This window comes from Cyrtonyx montezumae, unplaced genomic scaffold, assembly GCF_038088225.1.
Source record: "Cyrtonyx montezumae isolate F1298 unplaced genomic scaffold, pur_monq_1.0 scaffold_6, whole genome shotgun sequence".
Classification (NCBI taxonomy): domain Eukaryota; kingdom Metazoa; phylum Chordata; class Aves; order Galliformes; family Odontophoridae; genus Cyrtonyx; species Cyrtonyx montezumae.
This window is the reverse complement of record NW_027072067.1, coordinates 3,892,533-3,920,130: the sequence shown is the minus strand read 5'-3', so window position 1 is coordinate 3,920,130 and position 27,598 is coordinate 3,892,533. Positions and strand designations below refer to the sequence as shown.

At 45.4% G+C, this 27,598-nt stretch overlaps 1 protein-coding gene across 1 annotated transcript; it reads right to left on the bottom strand.

Moving 5' to 3' along the window:
• Positions 1-288: 288 nt before the first annotated feature.
• Positions 289-23,853, bottom strand: ABTB1 (ankyrin repeat and BTB domain containing 1). Its single transcript, XM_065749262.1, has 12 exons — positions 23,726-23,853; positions 22,693-22,755; positions 21,573-21,628; positions 20,443-20,587; positions 18,742-18,901; positions 17,746-17,791; positions 16,639-16,755; positions 11,751-11,866; positions 7,353-7,451; positions 6,636-6,803; positions 3,359-3,559; positions 289-1,679 (listed from the first exon to the last, which is right to left on the bottom strand). Exons 1-12 carry the CDS (start codon positions 23,779-23,781, stop codon positions 1,473-1,475), a joined length of 1,434 nt encoding a protein of 477 aa, XP_065605334.1. The 5' UTR covers positions 23,782-23,853; the 3' UTR covers positions 289-1,472.
• Between the last annotated feature and the right edge of the window lie 3,745 nt (positions 23,854-27,598).

Sequence of the window (27,598 nt, the reverse complement as noted above, 5' to 3'; positions counted from 1 at the left end):
GTATTAGTAACGGCAGCCACCATCTGTGCAAGATTCCCTGCGTGCTTCACACAATGCTTTTTCTTCCTCCCAACTCACAGCACAGCAGAATATGCCCAGCCTGAGCCTTGGAGACCTGAGACTCTCCTAACGTGCCATTCCACAGACAAACAGCTCTCAGGGCAGCTTACTTGGCAGGCAAAGCTTTGTGCAGGGGTACTGCCTGCTGATCAGTGCCGAGGAGAAATAACATCATTACCCTCATTAGGAGTCCAGGGAGACGAAGAGATAACATGACCTACTGCAGAATACAGAATCAAAAACATTTATTAGTACAAACAGTGAATTTCCTGGAGAACAATGAAGCTACAAGGCTGAAGTCTGAGTAAAGCCACAAGGTCAAAGAGTGGGACAGCTGCCCCCTGAGAGACCCAAAGGGCCCCTTTTTCTTTTTTTTTTTAAAGACTTCTGGTGACCCCTCTTCTCCTGATCTACCAGGAAGTCTGTTTTGCTCTACCACAATGGATCAAGAAAAAGACAAAAGTGCTGTTTCCAATAAGAAGGCATTTCCTTTCCCTGTTTGGGAGACAAGGGGCCTCTCCCTTCTTCATGCACTGAAAGCCACTGCTTTCTAGGAAAGAGAGGTCTCTGGTCTCCACTGCAGTCCCCAAGATATCTGTTCTGAAAGAAAAGCTTTTAAATTATTCAATTGCACATCACACGCAGAACAAGATCAAATCTCTGCTCTGTATCTCCCTCCGGATTGCATATACGTTGTCCATCTGTCAGACCTCAGGTATCTCAAAATCTGAGATATTTCCACTCCTTTGAGCGTGGAAATCCAAATGCCAACACTTCAGAGCAATGGAAAATTAGGGATGATCTGGAAGTAGCTTTGGCTTTTTTTTCACCTAAGAACTAGAACAGTAGGTGAAAACGGCACCTTCCATACAGCCAAGTGCTTCTGCATCTCTGTTAGGGAAGTGCTGCTCACCTTCTCCAATCTTACAAAGCTACAGAAGCCACCTCCTTTCTAATATACTCATTTGGAAAGTTTAATCCAGTTTTCTTCTGCTGCTGCTGGCAATTCAACAATTATCCTGGCATGAACCAGTTTATGAAGTGTGCTTTTGGGCAACAAAGGATGGATCCTAACATCAGGCAGTAGCAAGTCCCCCAGCACAGCTCCCTCACCCCCACGACTTGCAGACTCCTATCCACTCTGCGTTGTACAAAGCAGCAGCGACTAAATTAGGCTGAGCCTTGGGAGCTACTTCTGAAAAGAGACAAAAACAAAATAAAACCAAACACAAACCAGACATGCAAATGTCCAGACATAAATAAATTAAAAAGAAATCATGCCTGAAAGTGGATGGAAAAGAGGACAAGGTAGGGGGAAAAAGAAGCATTTGGAGACTCAGATGTTCTTGCACTCAGAGCCAACCCACCGGGGGGTTACGCAGGCTGCATACGACAGGCAGGATTTGCACACATCAGCACTCAAGCCCTATACTGGCCAGAAGGTTTTCCAGAGCTTCAAGTTTCTGGTTGGCTTCCTCGATGGCACTGTAAGTCTGCACATTGCTAGTGATGTGGAAGCGGATGTCGTCGACCAGGGGAATGGAGTCGGTCTCCTGCCGCTCCTCCACTGCCTCCGCGTTCTCCTTCACAGCAGTCACAAACTCCTCCAACTCCACCAGCTGGGTAGGGTGCGCAAAAGCATCATTAGGAAGACAAAGCAGCAAGTAAAGAGAGGTAAAGGGTTGGGATAGTGGGCTCTGTCACTGCTGAGAGAGCTGAAAGGGGAATGCTAAGGGCATACGGAAACTCAAACCTTTTCATCTATTCTTCTTAAGGACTGTTCTCTCCAGAAAGGCTCCCAAGCAGGAACTGGCAGCAGGAGCCATGAAAAGCTGCCAGACAGCTTTGAGAAATGTCTTGCAGCAGGCAAGACAGCAGTCCCTTCTGCCCAATTCAGAACCAGGAGACCCAGATGACTCTATCTCCACCATGGCACTCAGCCTCACCACCAACAGCCAACCAGCAGATCAGCAGCAATGAGCTGCTCTGTGCTCTGCTCAACCTGACAGAATCAGGCCATCTGCAAATGATTTTGTATCAAGTTCCCCAAGAACATGTGGTGTGCTGAAGGGTGAGAGGCAGCTTCCATCTGTCTATGTGACTGAAGTGCACCTGGGCACAGCAGGTTGCTAAGCCCTGGTCTGTGCTGTACATGCTGCCAAAATCTCACCCCATTGCCACCATCAGTGCTTCTCCACAAGATGCTGGCAGCTGCTGATGTTCTACCAGCTGGGGCAGAGCCATTTGTGCTAACACACTTAGGAAGGCACATTGCTGATACTGGGTCCAAGGATGCCCAATCAAGGTTAGGAAGGAAAATGCAAAGGGGACCAGGAGCTCTACCTTGCCCAGTTACTACTTCCGATATCAATTCAGCTTTCAAACCAAATCCCCTTTTAAGTCAGAACCTGGATGCCTACTGATGCATTTATCATCCCCAAACTATATGCTGTACAAAGTAACAGTGCCAAAATTATTTCCTTCACTGCTTTCACAATCAGGAAGAATTTCACACCTTTCAAGTTGCAGGTGAAAGTGCTACATTCCCATGTGAGCTGTACAAGCCATTAATAAAGATCTGTCTAAGGACAAAAACACCCCATAGATTCTAGTTTGTCCTTTTGCATAGCAACTTAGCCTATGAGTCCCAAACTTCAAGCTGTAATCATTCCATGTAACACTTAAGCGGAGCCTCATAAAGAAAACTTCAGTGTTAGAATCATTATTTCTGTCTGTTCAACAGCAAATTTCCCCAGTGAAAGCCTCTACTGTTAGATTTATCATCCTGGAGGAGAGAGGAGATCATACTGATTACTCTTTTTGACAGCAATATGCCAGGAAGAACATCCCTCCCCAACTTGAGCAGGCAATGAGCAAGCACTGGCATACATTTCCTGAACCAAGCTTCCCTGTAAACCCCATTGGGTTCTCCACGCTGCATTTGGGCAGTATCACTGCTGTTTCATCTGCAGCAGCTCAAAGTTCAGTGAAAGGCTCCGACCCAAAGCACCTGCAGAACTTTTTCAGTGAGTTTTTCACCTTGCAGTCCACGTTGCTGTGCTGGACAGCCGTTGACAGCATTTGGCTCGCTGCAGTGACACTCCACACCCTCCCTCCTAACCCATCACACACATTCCAACTCAACAGCTGCTCTTTTTCAGGAAGCACATTAAATCAGAGAGGGCAACTATTTATCACACACCGAAGTGCAACCACCAAATCTGCTGTACCCGTGGCTCTCTGTGCATTTAGATTTATGGGCACGCGTGGTGAGTGCAGTGGGGGGTGGCTCTGCTACCTTCTCGATGATCTTTGCCATGTACTCCGTGCACTGGTCCTCTAGCCGGGTCAGCTGGAACAGCTTTGCAATCCTCCAGATGCTGACAACGTTGTCTTCATCAAGGATCTGTGCCAAGGTCCTGCCACACAGGCGCTTGAGCCCAGGCAACAGGTACATGTCTGCCACACACAGCACGTCGTAGGCGTTTTCTGGGGACAGCTGGCAACAGCAAAGAGGGAAATTACTGCCCAATCCTCACCAGCAAACTGCCCTCTTGTGTCTTAGCAGAGATTCCCTGAACTGCTTCTTGGCCCATTAGAGGCACTAAGGAGAGGCAGGAGCTCAACCTGTCAGGGCCAGGCCTTCCACTCAGCCACTACAGAGGAGTTCAAACTGCAGCAGAGGCAGCTTGCTCACACCAAGCAAGAAGTCAGCCATTCTGCAGCTTTCCTCTCTAAGCACAAAGCAATGCTGAAAGCACTGCTGCACGATGGCTGCTAAGAAATGTTTTGTGTGCCAACAGAAGGAGGTAGCTCTTACCACAGGTACTGAATGCCCTTCAGAGATGGGCTGGCAGAACAGTGCACCTTGTTTCAACAGGGGCTTTTCCTTTCTTTTTCTACTTTTAGACTCACATTTTCTCAAAACTGTGCAAAGTTCCTTCCTCCAGCTGGCTCTGCGAAGTCAGGCAGTGTGTCCTCCTGTCCCCACTCTCCATTTTCTTCTCTTTTGGCAACTCCTGACCTTATCAAACTAAACCTGGAAGGCCCGAGTCAGCCAGTGAAAAAGGGAATGAGAAATCTGAGTGCAGACACTACAGGGATCTGAGATCAAGGATTCCACAGGCAAGTGGACACGACTCATCCCTGCCTCAAGCACAGCTCTCAGAGTTAGTAGTAATCTCTAGCAGTTACGGTCAGAACCAGGACAGGCAGAATCTAAAATCTAGCTCTGATGCACGTGGAGCCTTCAATCTATCACCATCAGGGCTGGATGAAGCACACAGAAGGAACACATCTAGTGGCACAGGAATATACCCAAGGTCAGAAAACTGCATGAGACCCAACTAGCTGAGAAACCTGATCAAATACTACTGGAGTTTTGAGAGGCATTCCAACAGAACTAAATTCATGCACCAGATGCTCAAGCTTACACTGTTTGCGAATGGCCTTTAACATTTTCAGACTCTTGAGGTAGGGAACCAGATTCCCATTTCCTTCTTGGGGATTTTTCTTCCTTGCAAGTGATGGGGGAATAAAAAATGTCATAGGTAATGCTGGAGACACCACCTCCAGCTTCACTCAATCTCTCCCCTCTGCCTGTGCAAATACTATTTTAGTCAGCAATCTGCGTCACTAACCTGGAACTACAGCCTCTTTCTGCATAGTTCTGTTCCTGCTAATGTGAAGTGCAAACAGTGCAGTATGAGCATTTTAACAGCCAGTCTACAGAATACAGCATATCCTGGCTGTGGAAGAAGCAAGATCACTTCTGTACAGAAATCAAGCCACACTGGTCTAGAGTGATGAGCTCTACTGCAGCACTGTCTGTTGCCCTGATAACTGCTCAGCAGCAAAAACACTGCTGTCCACATCTACAAGTGGCTGCTCACTCTGACAACTGCAAAAGGTTGATTATTTCTTCCCCTACAGCTGTCCACACTGGCGTTTGGACAAGCCACTCACAGCAAATGTCTCAGTAGTTTAACAACCTGCAACAGCTGTGCAGAAGGATGTAAGATGTATGAGAAGCATGTAATAGGTGCTACAGTGCCACAGTGTTCAAACAAAGCTCTTGGGGTTGTTAATCAAGTGCTGCTTTGTCCTTTTGTAAGGCTCCAGGAACCTCACAAGCTAGAGGTGTTCGACTCAGTAGTATTGATGGCAGCAGATTTCAGCTGTTAGATTGAGGGCAAACAAAACAAATGTTGTCACATAAAGCCTCGAGCCCACACAGATATTCTGATTGCCCACTTCTCTTTCCACCTGGAACCTTTTCTACCTTGTGTACACACGCCTCCCTCCCACTGCAAGCATTGTCACTACTGTGATGCAGAGCAGCTGTAGTAGTTCTCTGGAAAAAGAAAAGTAGAAGTAAGACATTGATACCTGACTGGAGAAACACAGGGCAGGGACAACGCTCCACATTCAAGTGTAGAACTTGAGCTACATCCCTGTTTTCCTGACCATTCATCTCCTGCTACCTTTTCATCACGAATGAACTCTAGCAGAAAAACTCACGTCCTGGTTGCTCACTCTAAAATTCATTTTGCACAGGAAACATAGATGCAAGACTCCTTTCATTCCTACATATTGTTACTGGTCTGTTTTCCTGCTCTAAGTGCAGACAGAGCAGCTGGGGCACCCCTTGGAAAGCAACAGCTGCCTGGGAAACATCCTTCCTGTAAACCATCACAAGGAGGGCAGGCAGACTGGAGAGGTGCAAGGGAAAGAGTCTTAAGGTCAGGAGCATCTTCATGACTCTAACACATGCTGAATACATCTCTCCCTACTGTTTATTTCTGGCTGCTGCTCAGAGATGAAGAGATCAACAGAAACAAGGTCACAGCTGCGTGTGCTCTCTGTACGTGGCAGCTAACCCAGAGCATGACTGCTGCTTTGGAAGAAGTGACACTGACAGGTGCAGCAGCCTCTGGTCACTCCCCTAATGCTAGAATGTGTTCTGGCATCTTGTAGTCAGACTTATGGAAAACATATGCCACAAAATCAAAGCAGGAAGCTGCCCCAACAATGACATTTGCTGCACCTTCCATTAAGCTCAAAATGGGGTCGTTTAGGGCTATTTTGTCCTTGCTTGCAAAGCTGAGCACAGCAAGGCCTTGGTCTCCCAGAGGACCCTCTGCCCACCACAGCAATAAGTAACAGTGGCAATAATGACTTGCTACAAATGGAAAAGTGGGCTACAATGCCAAGAGTAAATAAGCATGAATCTATTAACCTTTCCACATCTCCAAATGTGTTCAATCTGCCATCTACTGGCAGCTCCCCACCTTATCCTACCAGAAAGGGGACGTTAGTAAAGCTCTGCATTTACCAGACCAACATGCAAGCTTATTTCCAAACTTCTGTCACTGGGTGAAAGAGTAGGCATTGGCTTCCTGAATGTCATGCTCACTGACTGTTCCACAGCAAGTCCCATTACATGAGTCTCCTGAAGTAGCTGAGTAGGGCAACGGTATTTATGAAACCACCTACAGGATGTTGCAGAAAAACACTGCAGTGCACACCTCCAGAAGTAACCAGCACAGGAGAAAATGCTCTGTGGCCAGCCTCACCTCTGTATCATCACTGTAGATATAGTGGAGGACCCGGATGAAGATGTCTTCTGAGATGTTATGGAGGGTCACCACAGGGATGCTGGGCTGTGTCTGCAGCTCCTCACTCTCACAGAAATGGTCTTCAAGAAGGGCTTTGAAATAATCACTACGACCACAGAAAAATGCCTGGAGAAGAAAAGACAAAAGCACTAGTAACTATCTCTTCTCACTGCACCAAGCTAACAACACTACCACACAACCATCAGAAGCAGCTCAAAGATATTCCTGACTCCGATTCTCCCTTCATTCTGAAGCTGCATCTCCAGTCTTTGAGTGAGAGTTCTTCCTTTTCCCTACTTTATTTCTAAGCCTCAGAGCAAAAAAAGCATTTGTCAACTAAAGAGATTCACAAGTAGCATGGGACTGAAGCAGGATATTGAGTTGAGGCTGGATCTGAAAATCTATTCTTATTGCTATTTACTTGCAAACCAAACATTCCCCTGTCCAGGCACTGAACTCACATGCTGTATCTGAATTCATAAACGTATCTTCCCACCTTTGCAAGAAAGGCAAGATTTGCTGTTTCATTAAATGTTTTAAATAACCATTTCCCGCTGCAGTGAGACTCTCAGTTTTCCAGCTGATGAGGCAATGCTGTTTCTGCAAAGTGCATTCAGCACTGGAAGAACAGACTTCTGGCAATGGAAGAGAAGGCAGAATAGCACAGGAGCATACCTTATGGCATAAGAAGTTGTAATCTGCCACCCGGAAGCACACATCAGGACAACTATTGAAGTTGTCGGTGCTGTCAAACGGCAGCTCTCCAAAACCAACCTGCAAATTGAAATCAGAAAATCACATCTTTAGCATTCCTGCTATAAACATGCTCAAGACTGTGAGTGTGGACCTCTCGGTTTCCCCAGGCACAACCATCCATCTGTTCTCCTAGCACACCACAGAGCACCAGAAATGCTATGAACAAAGATTTCAATGGGAAGGACTGGAACCTGGTCTCTGTGCTCCTGACAGAGCTATTCCTGGTACAACTTACAGCTGCCTCTCTCATCCATGAGAACTCCCTGACCCTTCCATACACCTCCAGAAATCATTTCTGTGTTCCCTAGCAAGGCAGATAATCAAGTGGAGGCGAAGTTCATTTCTTGTGGGGGATATCATAAGCCTCCTAGAGCTCTGGACTGGCACATTACTGTGTAGATGTACAGGTGGAAGTAGTAAAGTATAGATTACATAGATGCATACACCAGCTTGAAATGGTTTGGCTACAATTACTGCTTCACTTGAATAATATAACATTTCCAAAGCACATTTTAAATTTCTCATTTGATTTCCAGCCAAAGATAGTGTTGTTGCAGTATTAATACTCTAGTGAATTATTTTAACACCAACACACCTCCTCCCAGTCCCACATGCCAACAAAGACAGCACGCACACACAAAAAAAATCTGTTGGCCTTATGTTATTTTAAAGTGATGCTTCCGAATGTTTTCACTTTCACCTTATTCTATGCACAGGGTAATTCAGTTGCTAAAAAAGAAGTTTGTATTCACAGTCATGTATCCAAGACAATTAATCTCCTGAAACAAAAGCGTCCCCTGGTTCTTGCTTTCCAGACACATGCCCTGACCCTGCCTGGGACAAAGAATTCAGTTTATTACCACCATTTCTCATCCATGAAAGTTAAATCCCAAGTTTGCACCTGGGAGAATCCTGGGCATAATGAGTGCTCTTCCAACTATAGAGGACCTAAGTATCATTTCCTCAACCCTACCTGGAAGCAACTTACTTACTTGCAGCTTTACTGAGCAGCTAGGTATCTCCTCTCCTCAAGACTAAGCAAAGACACAGCCTGTGATATGTTAGGTTGGTGCTCTTGGCTGAAATTAGTTTGTATGCAGTGGGGTTTCTCTCACAAAGGTTCTATAACGTGGCAAGACCCCAAGCTGGCAAAAGCTCACACCACCACTAAACATGGCAATCTGGCTCCATTTGCTGGGCTGTCCATCCACAGCAACATTTGGCAGCCTCTGCTTCCTGATCAGAGGAGAGTAAGCCCAATGACATGCAAATTGGGCACATGTTGTCACAGAGATGCCATGTCTCCCCTGTGAGCCCTTCCCTTGCACCCCACTAGGGCACTTCCCTCCCAGAAGACACAGCAATCCAGCTTGAGATGTAAACTCCCCAGCTCCTCTGCACATCCCTTCTTCGCTCTCTTTTCATTCCTCAAATGTAAAATTTGAAAATCCACCCCTCTGAGATAGGCACAGGAGTTCATTCGTCTCAGTTTGTCTTCCAAATGACAAAATGCTACTGGCTGAACCTCCAGCTTCCAGCCTCGCCTGCTCCCCCCTCTGATACTCAGGTTTACAAGGTCATTTCCAACTCCCACTACAAAAGCAGGTTCATTCTTTGTCACTCCTATTCAGCACAAAGTGGCTTTGCAGCATTTTTCCTTTTATTCCCCTCTTACGTCTCTACTGCTTCTACTCTCCTCCTCTGCCACACTTGAGAAGTTTCATCTCCCTTTCTGGGTCTCCCCATAGAAAAACAGTTTTTTTCCCCCGCCCCATTCAGACAACCATTTTCCCTCCAACTAGGCAAAGCACAGCTGCCAAAATTAAGTATATTAGCCCAGAGGCAAAAGCAGTCTAATGTCCAAGGTGCAAACACCTTCACAATAAAAACTCACCACACAGAAACATTCTCAACATCTCTTATAGCATAAGACAGTGTGAATATTCACAGCATCTTGCAGCCACCACAAGGATCAAGTCTTGGCTGTTAGGAATTTGCTATTACTGCTCAAATAGAAACGTTGCCAGAGGCAAAAGCACACAAAACAGCTCAGTGACAGCAATCTGTACCCTGGCCAAGAGATTATCTCAGCAAGAAGATTCAGCTGTAAATAAATTACAATGCTAAATACAAAGGTTAATGAGCCAAGAAGAGATTACCAGCCCATAATCAGATGCAAGTGGACTGGATAAAAAATTGGGAAGTAAGTGGTAATAGTTCAGTTGATCTGTCTCTGCCAAACAGAAAAAGTAAAGTTCAGGAACAACTGCCATGGACACGGCTGCAGTGACATCATTTCCAAACATGTAGCAATGATCTTTATCCCCAAAATGACAAATGGTCACATTTCTCATAGTCACACCATGTGTAAATACGGATGGAAAGAACTGTTTAGTTGAGGGCATGCTCTGATCCTCCTGATTTCATCTTGTGTTGGAAAATAACACAAGATAAAAGGTAATGACAAGGCAGTTGCAAGGAAGCAATGTGCCTGCAGTCCTCCACACTGCAAGTCCTGGATCTCTACCTCAGAGGTCAACTGTAGACACAAGATGAAGAGCTAGGTGGACAAGGCAGTGGAAGGACACTTGATTTTTGATGGTTCTTTAACCTAAATACGTCACTGCAAAATTTTACTGCGAGAAACCAATGAAGAGGCTGTTCTGGTCAGAAAATTCTGGCTACAAAAAAATGAAAAGAATAAAATGCTAATCAAAGTTTCAGTCACACAGTCACACACATTACTGAACAAGGAAATTGGAGTGCATAGTTTTCTGCAACGTTCAAAAATCAAAGATGTCACGTGAATTATTTATTTACAATCAAATGGAAAGTAGTGTACACCCCAATTTCCTTTGATACACCACCATATGATACTCAGCAGCTCAGAGCATCTCATCAAATGCTGATTATTAACTGAACTGCCAACAGGAAATGCTGATTTTTACTAGAAACCAAATACTAATTGTGATCTGCACGATTGTATAAAATGATTGTATTATTCCAAGTTTCATATTCTCCTTTCAGTTCCAACTCTGCATGAAAGAATTAAAAGGGAAATGAAATCCTTAAACCCTGATAGGAGTGTGCTAAAAGTATCAGGGAACAGTAATCAAACAGAAAGCATTATTTTTACTTGAGAAGCGACTTAAAATGTATGTAAATCTCACTGCTCTAGAGCCACGATCATTTGTTTCATTTCTAGAGAGGCAGTATTATGGCATACTTGCAGGACTGCCTCCCTTTAAAGCCTACAGGCATACAGAAAGGTATATTGAAAGCCACAAATGAATGCTCAGTTATATGGGGGAGGGAGGTCATACAGAAATAACTTTTGTGTTGGTAGATGGAAATTTGATACAGAAAAGGTCCCTCCATAACGTGTTCAGCACTCAGAGATTTTCTCTGCCAAAAGGCAATGCAAAACATGGGGGGATACTGCAAGTAACAATCCCTGTCCAGCAGCTTGGTCATATCTGCAGCAAACAAGTCTGTTCAGCAGAGGATGAAAAGAAAAAAGGAGAGGCAATAAACTTTGCTATACCACTCAGTCATACAACCTCTGGGCATAGCCACCCAAGATGAGTTCACATTATTAAATCTTATTAAATCCAGTGCTTGGCATGAGAGAGAAAAGAGTAGACATAAAAGTAAGCTGAATCTGCTGGTAGTACAGAAAGCAAGAGATGCAGGGAGAATGAAGGGCACCAATATTTAACCTGATCTGCAGCTGGAAGTGAAGATCCACAGTTTTGAGTCTAATATATCTGACTGTATTTTAACACAGCGATTGCCAACAAGACATAGTTAAGAAAAGTAAATCTACTGCCAGTCAGTTTGCTTCAGAGGAACTCACTTCTGCTTCAACTATTGCCCAGGTTTGAAAGCAGGATGTCAGTTCCTAGCAAGAAAGCCCAGCAAGGCACCTTCCCTCTTTATGTCCCTTTGGGTAACAATGCATGCTAGTGGCATATTCTGATGTGCAAGAAGGGCAGTAGAGAGATGGAAAAAGAGTGGGGGCCAACTCTTGTCCCACTGTAGTTGATGGAGAAATCCCCACCAAGTGCATGGCAAAGGTTTCATTTAGCAAGATCCCCACTGGGGGAAAAATGCAAGTGAAAGGACCAGCACTGGCAGCCTCATTAAACAATTTTACAGCACTTCCAAGCAGTAAAGTGCTTCGGCACTTACAAAATGAGCTTGAAGCATTAACACCAGCAAACCAGCAACCACTAAACTCAAATAGAGAGAATGCGATTGGACACGTGAACGCATCACAGCCCCACAGAGATCACAAGTAGTGTAAATGCTCCCTACCCGCAGTTCTGCTGGCAGGGCGCAGTCTGCTAGAAGAGCCAGATCTTCCTGCAGCTGGCAGTTATCTGTGGGCTCAATCGTCAGCACTTTCACACAGGTCCCTGGCTTGGAAGAGACTGGAAGAAGCAAAAAACAAATGAGCAGAGATGGCTAAATTCCCATACAAACATTGTCTCCCAGTTAGGGAAAAGAGACTCCAGGAAACACCAGTATTACTGCTGACTATTGCAGTGAAAGCTAAACAAGTGATTCTATGTAAGCATGCATACAGCATCCCTTGCCTCAATTGGTGAGTGGGGCTGGAAGGGGATGCAGGTATCACTGTCTCTCCTCAAACCTTACTCACTCCTTGCACTAGAATATGGTCTGTAGCAAAACCAAACTTGCTATAGACATATTTGAAGCCAGCTTGTTCTCTGCAATCCTTGCTATTCATTACAGCTGAGGACTGTCCTACAGACTGCCTCTGATCCCACAAGAGCCACCTGTACAATGACTTCCCCAGCTGACCACCCCTACCACTGACAGCATCACCTGAGGTCCAGACCACACCAGAGAGCATGCTGTTTAAAAGAAGCTGCCCCCGTGCCTCTCTGCTCTGCCAAGTCCTTTCAGCTATTTTTTTTCCAGGAACAAAGGAATTTATTCTTGTTTAGGTAATAAGTGCACCCAGGTTTGTTACCTATCCTCTACCTGCAGATCCCATAGCACTATGACCTTCAAAACACCTGGACTCAAGGGTGCCTTTGCATCTTCCTGTCTTGCCTTGTCACTCAGCAGATTGATTAAAGGGACACAATATACACACTTTCAGTTCTGTGGTCTCCAAAGCTGCAGGGGAGCTCATTAAATCCAAAAGTACTTTTCCTTTTTTTTTTTTTTTCCTTTTCATTTTTAAAATTCAGCCTTGCTGTACACCTGTAGTACCCCAGACTGCTGCCATGCCCACACAGAAGGGTTTGCTTTCCTTGCTGCCCAAGCACAAGTCTCCAGTTTGCTCCAGCATCAGCATCTCATCCATTAAACAAAGAAGGCTGGAGTCCCTCCTGAAACCACTGGGAACAAGATCTGCCATCATGAAAGATAAACACATTCAAACCTGCCATGCCTCCCCTTTGCTTGCACTGCCTCATTCCAGAAAGAAAGCAGTCTACTGTAACACTTCTAATCCCTTTTTCCATTGGAAATAGCAATGTAAGCTTGTAAAATTCAAGCTTTAAGAAATCTTCACTGCTTTTGAAAGTTCAGCTCTGTGAATAAGGACAGGAGCACTCTAACTTCAAACAAGCAGCAGAGCAAAGTATATCCAGCTATTCCATTGCAACAGCACAGCTGTTAGCACAGCCTTTCCTCTTTCTGACCACCTACCTCCTACAGTTCACTGCCTCAGGTTTTTTTCACAAGCTAGCATGCTTTGGGTGGGGACTGGGGCACGTAAGACGTTCAGGAGTCCCTGAACACAGGCAGGTGGAGCAGCACCAGCAAATGCAAGGTTGTAGTGAGAGGAACGCTTGAGAAGGAGCGACAGAGATGCAAAGTTAACTCTCAAGGACAAAAGAGTTAAGCTGAAGTGCTCGGCACAGCTTATGACAGTTATGATTCACTGCACTGAAACCCCTCGCAGGTGAATCACGCCACCTGGAGACCTCATTGTTTCCTGACATTTTGCACAGCACTGCATGAGCTCTGTCAGATGACTCTGCTGGGCCGTGGGCGAAACGAGACCACGACGTGCCACAAAACACGTTCTCCACCCCCTCCTTCCCATTATTGCTGCACCCTTCAGATATGCCACAGCTGTACCTCCAATGGGCAGAATATCCCAGAAAGGTACTGGAAGAGGAAGGATAATCTAGCGGTACAATGCAGCCAGGTATCATCACTGCTAAACAGATAGCTGAAGCAGGAGAGAGAGAGCACTGAATTCACTTTACTAGCACCGAATGCTACTTTGATATAGGGTAAATAAGCCAAAAAGAGACCTGGCCCCAACACAAACATAACGGAGTGCACTTTCTTGAAGAGCGCTGTCCATTTACAGACAGCATGAGGGAAGGAGATCTCTCACTGTGCAATTAGAAATTCTTTCTGGTAGAGTGAATTGTTTATATTTGTGTAGTGCCTATTGCAAGAGTTGCCAAATCAATCAGGCTCTGCAGCACTAATGGACCCAGAGAGTTTTAAGCAGTAGTCAAGCGAGAGAGCTCTTCTCATGGGATCTACAAAGCAGCTGTGCACTTCCATAGCAGCAAGGGAGGACAGTGATCTGCCTGAGAAGCACATCTATCAGGAGACACTTCAGACACTGTGTCTCTCAAAATCCAAGAGCACACAGTTGGTATCAAACCATCAGCTGCCTTTGCTTCCACTGCTCAGCACTTCTTTGCAGCCCTTTGTTTCAGGTGAGCCTGTGTAATGCAAAATCCAGACCAAAGCAAGCACCCAAACCTTTCCTAAGCAGCATCACACACAGATACCTCCTCCCAATGTCACAACAAATTATTATCACTGATTCTGTACATCCAGTGCCTCCGTACGAAGGCAAGTATCACAGATTTTACTCGAAACGTTTCTGTCCTACAGTTTCTAGAAATAACTACAGGACATTTGTTTTTAAATATATCCATTTCTGAATGAAGCAGACTATGGCTTAATCTAGAAAAACACCATTGGAGCTCTTCCAAACACTGCTACAGTCTTCCTCCTTGCAGACACAGCACACATGCACAGGAAAACATGTAAGCACTCACAAAGTCTATGCAACAGAAGGCCATAGGTCAGCCTTTCCTAAACTACTGCCTGTGGATGCTAAGTTTTAAGCACTTCTGAAATGCTGATTAACTCCATCTAGATAACAAGATTGAAGAGACTGCAATTATCTACTGGAGCTGCACAGGCCTAAATTCACAAATGTTACTGGGCTCCACAGGAAACACTTTCAACAGGCAGACAGTCCTCATGTACCAGAGGGAGCAGGAATGATTTGTCAGGTATCAGCCATGATGGGATCTAAGGTCTTTACTACTTTTAACATATATAATTCTTGTATACATTGTTTTTCCGAAGAATATGAGACAGAAACATCTAACAGATCAATCAGCTCTTCTATATATTCAGTTGAATTCGTAAATAAAAAGCAAGGCTTGTACTTCCACCACTGCTTTAAACACACTGATTACACCTAACATCAGGCCCCAGAAACAATAAACTCCTACCTGACAAAGAACAAAGAAATCAAACCACTTGTTCCACATCACCCAGGAAGTTTGTATCACACTTTTAAGTAAAGCTTGTACCTGGAACTTCCAAGCACTGTGCAATGTTACCCCACCATTTTCCATTTCTGAGTGTGCCAAGAAGTCAGTAGCTATGCAGTTTGCCAACTTAACCACTAGACTTTCTAATCCTCGAGTTTCCAGTTAGTGGCTTCACATAGCCAGCAAACTATTCACCTTATATTTTCCTGTCACAATTTAATTTAACCACATTTGAATGGTTATCTCTAGGGTCTCAGTAAGAGACTCAGTAAGACCCTAGGGTCTCAGTAAGACCCTAGAGGGAAAAAATAAATAATTAAAAAAAAACCAAACATCTCCAGCATCTCATTGGATTACTCTGATATCAAAAGATACCACAAGATAATTCTGTTATCCAATTTTTTATTTTCTAGTCATGGTATTCACCACTCCCTTCTTCCACCGACCATCCAATAAACACACTGCTATCTTACTCATAGAAAGAAAGTGAGAAATACATATTTAACTTCTGCAGATGTATGTTAACATTTGTGTTTATGTGGTGGAGGTAACACTTCTAGCACAGCTTCATGGTGCAAGGACTTACAGCCTGATCCATATGAGAACAGCTGTACTGTGGTAAGCTAATTGCACACGCCTAAGGGGAGACATATACACGGCAGTATCATCCAAGTGATTGCAGATAAGCAATTTCTTCAGGCAGATGTATTGTCCCTATCTGTTAAGCTCTGCAACTTAAAGAGGCTGAATAATCAGAACTCGTAATTCAAAAGGGAAAGCTGCAATAGCCTGCAATAGCTATACCCTTAAATGAAGGAAAAAGATGCTACTGATTTAAAAACTACAAACTATCTTCTTGAAATAAAACTAACTTGGTGGAAGGAGTTAAATGAAACAAAAATGAGATTTTTTTCAGCCTGAAGGTTTTGTTACTTGATAATTTTTTATGTAATGACTAAAACTGTGCTGTTTGGATTCTTCTCCACGTGTCCTTTCACTTGAACTAAGGAGATGAATGATAAACTCCAATTGTTCACTTTTATGCAATAAGTTGATGTCATGATTAGATCACAAGCTCTCTGAATTATAGAAAGCCCTCAAATAGAGGATTGAATCATTTAATGTTTGGCACATACATGCTTCATAAACACACGTGGCCTTTCAGAGATACTTCTCAGCTCTTAAAAAGAACTGTTGTATCTCTTTCTGTATCTCTTCTGAGCCAATTATCAAATGTTTTCCTTCAGTTAAGAGGCAGCTAAATGCAAAAAGGACTTCCAATTGTCCAAATTTTATCTCCCCAGGGATTTAAATAGGGTCTCTGCTGAAAAGCACTTCCCAATATACCCCAAGCACGCCAGTGCATGGCTGGCAACCACGGCAAAGTCCTGCTGCCACAGCTGTTGTACTATAGTGAAAACATACAATACAAATGATAAACATAAACATGCTAGAAACTACCCTACAGAGAGTATATGATTGAAAACTACCAAGCCAACACGGGAATTTCAGAACAGAATCACATTTCAGAAGCCCAAAGGACACCACGAAACATCTACCATCACACTTCCCTCTTTTTCCTTCAAAGAGCACGCACACAGAGCAGAGACAGCAGCAAGTAAAATGCTCACCGAATTCATAGACTTTTTTACATTTGATCTCCAAGTCATCTATGAGGTCCTGCAGCCAGCACTGTTTGGCTAATCTCTTGCAGTCATTTACATATTCTACATCAATATCAAGACGACCTGTCAAGGAGAAATGCAGATAGCTCTTATAACCCACATCACTTAGGTGTAAAAGCAGCAAATTCAAGGACTGATGACTAAAGGGCACAGAAATGCACTGATTAGATACAGTACCTCACCTTCAGTGTCAGGTCACACTCATTCCGAGAAGCTAAGATTTGCTACCTCTCTGCTCCCCACTTGGTACATCTCAGTTTGACATCTGATTCACATTCCCATCTTCCAGCATGTACCCTAACAGCTTCATTCAAGAGGTCAAAGACCTAACAGTCTTACACAAAAAAGCACCCAATTCTCTCAGAGAATTAGCAGCAAGCACGACTGCCATCATGGGCTTTGTAGCTTAGAGCAAGAAAAGACTTTAAGCCACAACACTGTCATCCCAGAATCCTTTACCACCACTGAAAACATGGCAAGGAACAGTTCTCAAAACACAGGACTGGAGGACAACCTTGAAGTTATTTTTTGGCACCACCTCCTGGCCTGAAGCAGCTCAGCACTCAGCATGCCTACAACACAACACCTGAGTTTTTGATTGAAGGTTTATTCAAGATCAACTTCTGCTCAAAAAAATAATCAGTCAGTAGTCAAATTGTTCAGAGTGCACTGCTCAGACGTGCCAGACTGAAAACGCTGTTTAGAGGAACCTAGGTTTTCAAGAGGTATGTAAATTGTTATTCCAGATGATAAATTTACTTTCTGTGAGTTAAAAATACATTCTCCATGTCTATTCAACCAATCAACCAAAGCTGTTATTTTTTTTAATTGACTCTAAAGCTATTGGCAGGACAAGAACTGGCAAAAGGTACAAAACTGGAAGAGCTGCAGATTGCTCACATTCTTCTCTTTGCCAGCAGAAAGGACATGTTGGCTACCCGTGTACCCAAACACACCTGTCTGTAAGCCAGTGCCACCCAAACTGTGCTATGGCAGAGGGACAGACAGCAGCCCACCAGCCACACATACATACACACACAGTAAATCATTTACCTGTGTATAGATACTGCAGCAGAGAGCCAAAGGCTGCGGGATTTATCTAAAACAAAACATGAGAAAGTTACCTTGAGAATTACCAGGAATTTAAGAATAAGCTTGAAACTTGACTGGATACAAACATGATCCTGCTGAGAAAAAAAAAAAGTTGGGGGAAACACACACACAAACACACAAACCCCATCTAAATGGCAACTCAGACAGCAGTCTGAACACCCAATTTCCTTGCTCCTTGCACAAGTAATGATGCCACTCCACCTGGTTTACACAGCTCTTTAGATGTATTGGCTGTTACTAATCCATGTGCCTGGCAGGCAGGATCAAACTAACAGGGGTGCTCCAAAGACAGTTTTAATCCAGACTCTAAAATCCCAACTTCTACTGGTCTCAAACATTTCCAGCTCTTCCTTTTAATTTGAGAGGCAGGCTGTGCTCTAATACAAAGAGAGAGACATCAAGTAACGTCCTGAGAAACTGGAAGTATGTTTTCCACAAGAGGCTTTGCACTGCCACAATTAAGCTATAGAAACATATGCCAGAGTACTGGTGATTAATGGATGGAATGCACTTAACAGCCTATTTAGTTCCTCATGTAAAGGCAACAAAAGGGACTCAATTAGTGCCAATTATGGAGGTGATGTCTTCCCTACAGACCACCTGTCCACCAGGAATTAGACAAATTCAACTCATCCCTCAGAGAAGCTGTGACACAGCTGGCAGATGGTAACAGCTACCTGCTACTGCGATTAATTAAGCTATATCTGAGGCCATGATAGAGGGAACAAAGGCAAAATATGCAGTCAACATGCCTTTTGTTATCTGAACAAGATGCTATTTTATGCAGAAAGTGCCTTCACAAGTCTTTCTCCTTGCCTAGGGTCACGACGCAGGAGCTACTCAGGGTGGAAATTAACCCCCAAATCATCCTTCCCACTCACTTCTCTCGCCCAGCTGAAATGAGAAAGAAAAGGCTAGAACAACAGCCATGCTCACCAGCGGGTGCTTCAGCACTATCATGTTCTTTCCCTTCCACTTGGTCTCAAACATTTCTGCAAAGTAGGCACTGCGAGCACTGAGAATGCAGCGGTGGGCACAGAAGGATTTGCCATGAACAATGAAAACGATGTCACTTTGATAACCCTGCTCCAGCAACCTGTATGGAACAAGGGGAGAGGAAAACTGATGCAGAATGAAAAAGGAGAGAACGGAGCAGAGCTAGTGGCAGACATGGCACAATGAGGACTTAAATGAACAACAGGTCAAAGAATGCAGGGGAAAAAGGGGTTTAAAAATTGCCCACTTTGCCTAGATGCCTCTTATCAAATGGGATGCACACACTTGCACAAAAGAATTACTCCACCACCAGATATGGTGCAGTTTTCCTGCTCTCTGGCCACTGTCAGTGTGCATGCCCTAACCGTGCAGCAAACAGGAAAGGACTTGAGATGACACATCCTCAGATGAAGGAAGGATGTTACACACATGCAACACAGGAGATTACTACATAAGAGATGAAGCCCTGCTTATGTTTGCTCACACATACCCTCCCTCATTCTTTAAAAGGAGAAAAGTAAGATCACTACTCAAAAGACTTCTGGCATCCATCACCAGTGTTTCCTAATACGCATCACTTTTTGGGGTTTACATTCTTACAAACATCTCTGAAAGGTCAAATGTGGTCAGAGAAGTCAGGCATTTTACTCCCCTTAGAAAGCAGGACTGATGTACTGAAAGATGTGGGGTCATACAAGCAGAGTCTTGAATGCTGACCTCGATTTTCCACCACTCAAACATCCTTCCTACTCATGTCTTGCCCAAAACAAAATAGAAACATTTGTGTTTAATTTTTGCCCCCTTCTGTTGTCTTTTGCATCAACCTTGATGCAAGGTCTGTTTGGAATGAGAAGTGGAAAGCAGCACTTCTTGGTTGTCATGTGTGCTCAGCCTTACATCATCTGAGCCACAGACTCACGGGGGAGAGACAGATCACCCTGCAAAACTCCACTTCTCTCAAAGGCAGAATCTGATTTAAGTCAGATAAATGAGTTTCCTTCCTCTACTCTTTCCCTACAGCTTTAGAAAGTAGGACTTTGAGGGCAGAAGAACAGTAAGAGGGGAAGACTGACACTAATCCCCAACTGCTAGAGCAAGTTAGGCTTCTTTTCAAGTCAAAACTACATAGTGAGACAGGCAACTTTCAGAAATATTTTGAATTCAAAATTAACACATGTTAATTCAATTTTAATGAACAGAAAGACCTCCCTATAAGTGAGCCTAAAGAAGCCCCAAACCGAGTATTTCAGGAACAAAACACCCATTATCACTGTTGGAAATCTTGGTTTGTAGGCTATTAGTACTTTAGCCCTGAAACTTAATTTCAGCTGACATTTATCCTAAATTGCTGATGTGGTTTTAGCAATCTGATTTTGGCTCGACAGCCAACCAGCTTTCCATTGGCTGTGGAGTGTGTAACTAGGTCACTGGAGGCTACATTGCAAATGTTTGCATACCTGGAAGTCAACCCTCGGGGCACGGAGGAACATCCCTTAGGAAGCCCTGCATGCCCAGGAAAAAGACAGGGCTCTGATTAGCTGACTTCCAAATCCACCCTTAACAGAGAGCTCGAATATCTAGCTTAACAGCTAAGGAAGGGTGACAGAATGCATGGCACACGGAGCTGTTTCATCTGCTTACCGCTGCAGGAAGACATCATAGTAGTCTCTTTTCATGCACTTTGCTGTGATCTGCTTGTACTCCTTCAGCAGACATCGGATGGCATCACTCAACGCTCCGTACAAACAACGCTCCCCATCAAATGTGTTTGCCTCACATTTCGCTCCTGCAAAGTGGCAACAGGTACACATCAGCAGGCAGTTACACCTTTCACGTGTCCCTGAGTGATCACTGAACAAGTACGTGCTTGGCTGGTGACACGTTTCACTGTCATCTCCAATGCTGCTGTGCTTTATTATGAAAATTCAATTCCCCCCACACCTGCATCAGCTAATGTTCTCCCACCGCTTAATCCCTTTCTGAAGGCATCATGACTCATCCATATACTGATTTTGGTAATAGGGTCTCAGCACGATTCCAGCACTGTTCTGAAAAGAGTCTCACTGGAGAGAGCATGACCTGGACGAATTGGACTTCTAACAGCTTCTCCAGAAGGCATTTCTGTCTTGTACAAGACAAGAGACACCTCTTTAGGTTAGGCTCTGCTAGAGATTTGAAGGGCACTTGCATTTTCCCATTTCAGAAATACATGTGGGGTAAATTAAGCAGAAGAGACAAATCTTCCAAGACCTGACTGCACACTGATTCCTCTGCTAGAATGCAGAGCACCACCACAACCTTAAGAAAGTTGGGTGCTGAGAACCTAAGGGGCATGCACCTTGTGTGGACAGTTTGCCTTCCTTTGCTTAAGGTTAGTAAAAAGCCTTTGCATTTCACCTTTAAGTCCTATATGAAGCAAGGCTAACAGAAGACTGCAAGAAAGCTTGACATGACAGTTCCTCAAACGAAGTACAGTTCTTACATCAACACACTCCCAAAAGAAATGCACACTTCCAAAACGTTAACTGTGATTTCTGAAAGTCATGCTGCCTCTTAAGTTAACACAGAAAGCTTCCCTGAAGTAAATTCAAGCAGCAAGTGGTCTGCAGAAGGGGCCAGGATGAACCCGCAGTGAGCAGAGGGTCTCAAATGCAGCCAGCAACCTCTAATCAGACAGTTCATTGAAACAGAAGTTTCCACAAGGTACAGGTAGAACAATACAGTCTCTACAGGCAAGTAAGAAGAAATATAATTGAGACACTTTTGCTCACCATTGGCTAGAAGATAGCGTACAAGCTCCTCGTGTCCACAGAGGCAAGCATAATACCTGGCAATAACAAGAGAAAGAAAACTGGAGATATAATAGGATACAAAATTCAGAGTTCGGGCACTGCACAGCATGAGAAATTCAGCACTGAGCCATTCGTGATAAGCTTAGAAGATGGCTCCTCATAGAAGTGAGGAACTGTTCCCAAATAACACGTAAGCCTGACCCAGATCAAGCAGGATCTGATCCTAGCACTACCAGGCACTGCTGTCTTGCAAGGAGATCTCAGGGTCCCAGTTCAAGTTCCACATCTTGTGTTGCACCACTGGCTGCCAAATCTGCCTCCTCATTTTAACAGAGTTCATTTCATGGACACTCAGCAATTCTACCCAACTCCCAGGAACACTCCTTTGGATGTCAATCTGATTGCTGCATAATGTGACAATGAGGGAACAGTGTTCATATCAGATGTACAGAAAACACACCCCTCAAAGTCCTTCTTAAGACTGTTTTGTTACCCCGTTCACACTCGATGCCTTTTCTAATTCACTCTCACAAAGAGCCCAAAGTGTCCTGTTCTCCTTAGGAGAATTCTATCAGCTGTACTGCAGCAGGCAAACGTGGCTTTACTTTGGGAAGCTACTCCATACTCTAAGTATATTGCAGACATCTAAAGATGCTTTGGAATTACAATGCAGGAACTTAAAAAGCTCAGCAAGGAGATTCATCACTACATACTGCAAGTTCACAGCCTTGCCAGACAGCAAACCAACCATCACTTTTGCACTTCATCAGGTCATGCTTTTGCCTGACAAGACATGCTAGAATGCCATAGACCTTAATGGAACAAACTGGCCTACCCAGGCCAAGAACAGACTGCTCCATCCAGGTTATTTGGTCACCAAATTAACTGTGCTTCTCATCACTATGTCCCTTAGTGAAACAAAGGCATATTTACCACAGCACCGACAGAGGGGAGAAGCAGAAATACGCAGCCAAATCTCCTACAAAGCAAAACGCAGCTCATTTTCTAACAGAGCTCCCAGATGTGATACAGAGAGAATGAAAGAGCCTTGAAAGCCCTGTCCTCCCGCCCAGCCAGTGCTCTACGGTGCAGGACTCACAGAGGTGTACTGTCCCACTTATCACGGACATTAATTTCCACATCTCGCTGCTCAAGAAGGTATCTGGAAGAGAAACAGGAGCAAAGTCATAAGTTCATGCAGTTGCTCGCACAGACATGTTCTCCTCTTCAAAAAAATACGAGCTTGAGTTTGTACAGTAACTTCCCAAGGCACAACAGGATCTGACGTTCAACTCTGGGAGCTGTCAGCTCTGGCTGAAGGGGAATCAGGCAAACCGAAGAACTGCAGCACGGGTTGGTGATTCCTTCAGTCTTAAATCAAATGTAAGGGAAGAGAGGGATCAAGCCCATCTCCTGCTGACCCCTAACAGGGCCAGAGCCATAGGAGAAGTAGGAGCAGAACCTTCATATGCTCCTAAAATGCTCATAGTGTGGATATGTGGCCAATATGTGGCCAAACTTACAAGGCCAAGGCTGGACTGCTTACCCCATCTGCGACTTTTCTTGCCATGAGTCACTCCAGACTGCCCTTAGTTCCTGTGGCTCCCTTGTCCTGCTCACTCACACTGTATCAAGTGCTGTCAACCCGGAAGGTGTGCCTTTAGCGCCTCTAGAAGCCAACCTTCCCCTTCTGCACAGACCTCCTAAGCAGCCTGGCTCTTACTACAGCCCGTCCCCACCTCCAGCGACAGCCAACCCTCAAACATTTCCCTCACCCACCACGCCAGTTCCTCCTTTCCCTCCCTCCATGCTTTCTTCCTCAAACTCCAGCTTCACCCCATTATCCCCCCCCCCACTTCCTCCCTTCTCAGCCCACTTCGGCTACATGTGCGGCTCGTCCCCTTTGCTTTCATAGCGTCCTCACAGTTTCTCCCCTATCTCCTCAGTGCTAGCTACCAAAATCCCCCGCAAGGTCACCCGCAGGGCCTCTCCTTCTGCAGCAAAGCTGCAACGTAACACTCGCAACGAATTACGGATGCAAACAGCCCCCCCGGGACCTAAGCGAGGAAGGCCGGGGATCGCGCAGGGCGAGGCCTCCAAGTACCCACTCCCCCCCCCCCAACCCCGCTCACCGCACGCGGCTCACGTCCCCCTTCTTGCAGCTGGTGAACAGATCGTTGGTGTCCATGGCCGGGGAAGGCCACGGGGCGGCGACGCCGCATTGACACTACGGGCGAAGGGCAGACCGCCGGGCCGGGGCACGGGGCCGAAGGGGCCGCGTCAGGACGGAAGCGCTCACGGATGTAAACACGGAGCGGACGGGGCGGCAGGAGAGGCCCCGCCACCGCAGGCGGAAGCGGCTCCGAGCGCAGCGCCCCCTGGCGTCCAGGAGGACCGACCGCCGCCCCGCGGAACCGGCTCCGCTCCTGGGAGAGACGGAGGCAGGGAAGGGGAACGAGACGCGACAAGCAGAAGCCACTCGGCTCAGTGGTCAGACACCGCAGAGGTGCGTTTTATTGCAAAGAAACCGAAAACCGCGGCCCCGGCGCTTGTAGGGCCAGACGCAAGTGTTTGTAGCGCCCAAGCAGGAGCCGGGGGTCCAGCAGGAAGGAGAGCTGCGAGGAGGGGGCCGGGCTGGGCTCGCGGAAGGGCTGCCAGCAAGGTGAAGGGCTGAGCTGCTCCTCGGCAGCCGCAGATGGCAACAGGGGAGCTGCGCTGGGCACCAGCCGCGCTGGGATGCTGCTCTGCTGCTTCAAGGTCACGGGGCAATCATCCACGCACCGCTGTGCCTCTATTTCACACTGCACGCTTTGCCCCGAGCTGATAGGTAAAGCGTTGGCAGCCCGTGTTGCAGACAGCGCGTCTCCGCAGTAAGCAGGCAGCTCTACATCTGACATGCCACGAGGCAGGCTTGCAGCACACGGGGTACTACACCCTTCTCTGCAGACCCCAGTCTGCAGCTGGGCCACCCCTGCCCCTCTCCGGCTACCGTCCCACAGAGGTGGAGCCGTTGTGCTCTTGGCTGTGCATCCAGCTGATGCCAGCACCACAGTGCTAGGGCACAGCGCTCGTGCTAGCTCTGACAAACCACTTTTGTTTCCACGCAGAGCCTCTGACTTCTGTCCGTAGTGCTGGAGGATGAGGGGAGCAGAAGGAGCCATGACTCTGGGATGGCTGTCCAGGGCTCCTACACTGTGACGCAGCAGAACATCCCATCTCATCACTTTGCAGACAGTGACATCCTTGTACAAATCATCCAATCCATCCGTGCTCTGTGCCATCCCCTCTGCTCACAAGCTGCTCCTGCAGCCCCTGTGAGTAAAGCAGGTGACTCTTCTAGGCAAGTCACAGGAAACAAATACCCACTGATAAAGAGAAGAAAGTCCTTTCTTAACTTTTTGCTTCCAATTGTTCGGCAGCCGCCAGGTGTCAGTGCGATCAAACGTTTGGCAGATGGGACTACAGCGAAGTCCTGGTGGGTGGAAAATGCTTTTCCAGGAATTGCTCTGTCTTGTCTGCTCTGGGGCCTGGTGCACCTCTCTGAGAAGTCCGGCTTTGACAGTCTTTGTTAAAAAGAAGTTTACCTACATTAAATTGATAGAAAAGTTTCCCATAACAAGACAAGTGATAAAGTTTCTCTTCCTTTTTAAGTCCTCCCTGTACAGACCTGGACCCAAGCACTGAACAGCAAAGTGAAACGGGCTACAGACAGCCTTTCTACAGCACCTCCCAGCCTGCACGTACTAGGAAGTGACCCATCTGCAGGACTTGCAGGAGAGGACAACAGTGCAATTGACTTAACAATATCAACCTAGTGCAAAAAATGATACAGAGAAAAAAAAAACAAATGGAAAAAGGTATAAAAAGATCACCAGACTACAACTAAATGCTATTAGCCAGTAGATTTGTGGAGATAAACTGAGATCATATAGCCAAGACCCTGTCAGAGACGTTAGAATATTGGTCTGGCCTTTGTGATAGCCACTGTCAGGCACTCGCAAGAGACCTTGGAGCACTCCAGATTCACAGGAATCCACCACAGGCTCTGGAATACAGTCAGGCTGTATAAACACAGGGCAGCAAACCAGGAGGATTTGCTGGTTATTAATAAGCCTCGGTGTCTTCCTTGCTTTTTTTAGAGTTTGAAGGCTTAGACCAGATCAGGAGGAGCTGAGTCCAACAAGAAGCATACTTTACTTTATCAGCACCTTGTTGTTTCTCTGAATTAGTAGCACAGGGAAAAGAGGGGGCAGCAAAGCAGCTCCTGGCAATGAAGCACACCAAGAAAGAGTTTTGTGTGTGAACTAATTCACATCTGACTGGTGAACGTACCTTTATAATAGCCACTGGGTTAAAAAAAAGCAACCAAACAAAAATTTAGTGAGGATTATTGGACTTAGAAACATACAGTGAAACTGCCTAAAGGCCACAGCTATGCCAGGCCCTGTTATGCTAAGTGCTATACAAACTCAAATTTAAACTCCATGCTTTAAATTTACTCACCATATTATATTAACAACTTGCATTTAATCCTGTGAACCTCAAAATGCCATCAATGCAGCCAATGAACTTGTGCAGTTTCACTGCACGAACCCACCAAATTCAGAAGGAGTCACAAGTGAGGGTCAGTCAGCAAAGGGCCACACGTGGCCATCCACATGCATTCACTGCTCCCCCACAACAGCCACCCATTATCAACTGCTAAGGCAGGAGAGAGAACTCCTGGTACCCGCAGCTCTGCCAACAAGATACAAAAGGAGCTGGTGGTCACCATCTCTTCCACAACACAAGGGAAAGGTACAAAGGCAGAATAAACACTGAAAATTGGAATCTGGATAGGAAACCAAAGGCTGACACTTTTCTTGAATAGACTTATCAAGCTGGTACTACATCAAGGTGATCTGTGTTTCAGTTTGTACGCAAAGCACTATGCAAAATGATACAGACTCTTTTGTACCTTGAGTTTAGGGACTAACATCGGGGAGGAACATGCTAAGAATACCTATACATTCAGAGACAGATTTACAGACTGCATATCTGGAGTCGTTCTGTACAAGGTCTCTTTAAAGACCAAATGTGAAGCTGCATCTTGCAGGAAAAGCAAGCAGATCACCATAATGGACAGGAATAGTGTTGCCACTGACCTAAGCAAGTCCCTCAATCCCTCATAACAGAAGAAACAAATGTTCTGGGATTCCAGGCTTGAAAGTAGTTCCAAGTCTCGATTTAGACAGGGCTCAGAGAACAATTATGCATATTCACGTGCCTTTTATCACACATCTTCAGGGAGTTGGGGCCTCAAAGTTGCCTGAGGCGTGCCTGAGAAACGTTCATTGGGGAGCTCTTAGATCTGCTTCTCATCCAAACAGGCTTTTACACTTGTTTGAATGCAGCAATTTTAAAGAGCAACCCTGATTAACACCAATACGATATTAAACACTCCACACTTCAAGGCAGGATCCTGGAAAGGAAACAAAAGGGCCAGAAAACCATCGGTTTGAGTTTCCACTTTTCTTCCTGTTAAAAGTCTCCCATAGTCTTTATGCTTTCTCAAAAAGATTAACTGAAACAAATCTATCCTGGAGAATGCAAAAGGAGTAGAAAAGACTTCCCAATCTAAGACCGAGACAAGGGATACTTTGCTGCTAATTTTACAGGCTGTTAGGTGAAAGAGGCAGGTAAAACTCTCCAACCTAATGCAAGTTTCCAGCTAAGATGCTGCACCATGGCACCACATCCTCTGCATCAGCCAAACAAGAATAAAGTGCCCAGACTTTGCAAGCACAGCTTGGAGCTGTGGAAGGGAAAAAGGAATCTGCACTGTTTAGGGGAGTGAGGTTGAGGGGGGGGGGGGGGGGGGGGGGGAAAGAGATGACAGCAAGATATTCTTCCCAGACATAAACATCTGAATGCTAGAGTGCTAAAAAAACCTCTTGTCATGGAGTGTAACACAATCTCAGCCAAGGATATCGACAGAGTTGTGGCTCCCTCCATCCAGAATACCA

Excerpts from the sequence above, each read along its gene's own strand:
- ABTB1 (XM_065749262.1), bottom strand. The coding sequence starts at position 23,781 with ATGGACACCAACGATCTGTTCACCAGCTGCAAGAAGGGGGACGTGAGC. Across the intron at positions 20,588-21,572 it reads ACGCTATCTTCTAGCCAATG|GAGCGAAATGTGAGGCAAAC; the intron begins GTGAGCAAAAGT and ends GCCACTTTGCAG. Across the intron at positions 18,902-20,442 it reads TATGATGTCTTCCTGCAGCG|GTTGCTGGAGCAGGGTTATC; the intron begins GTAAGCAGATGA and ends TGTTCCATACAG.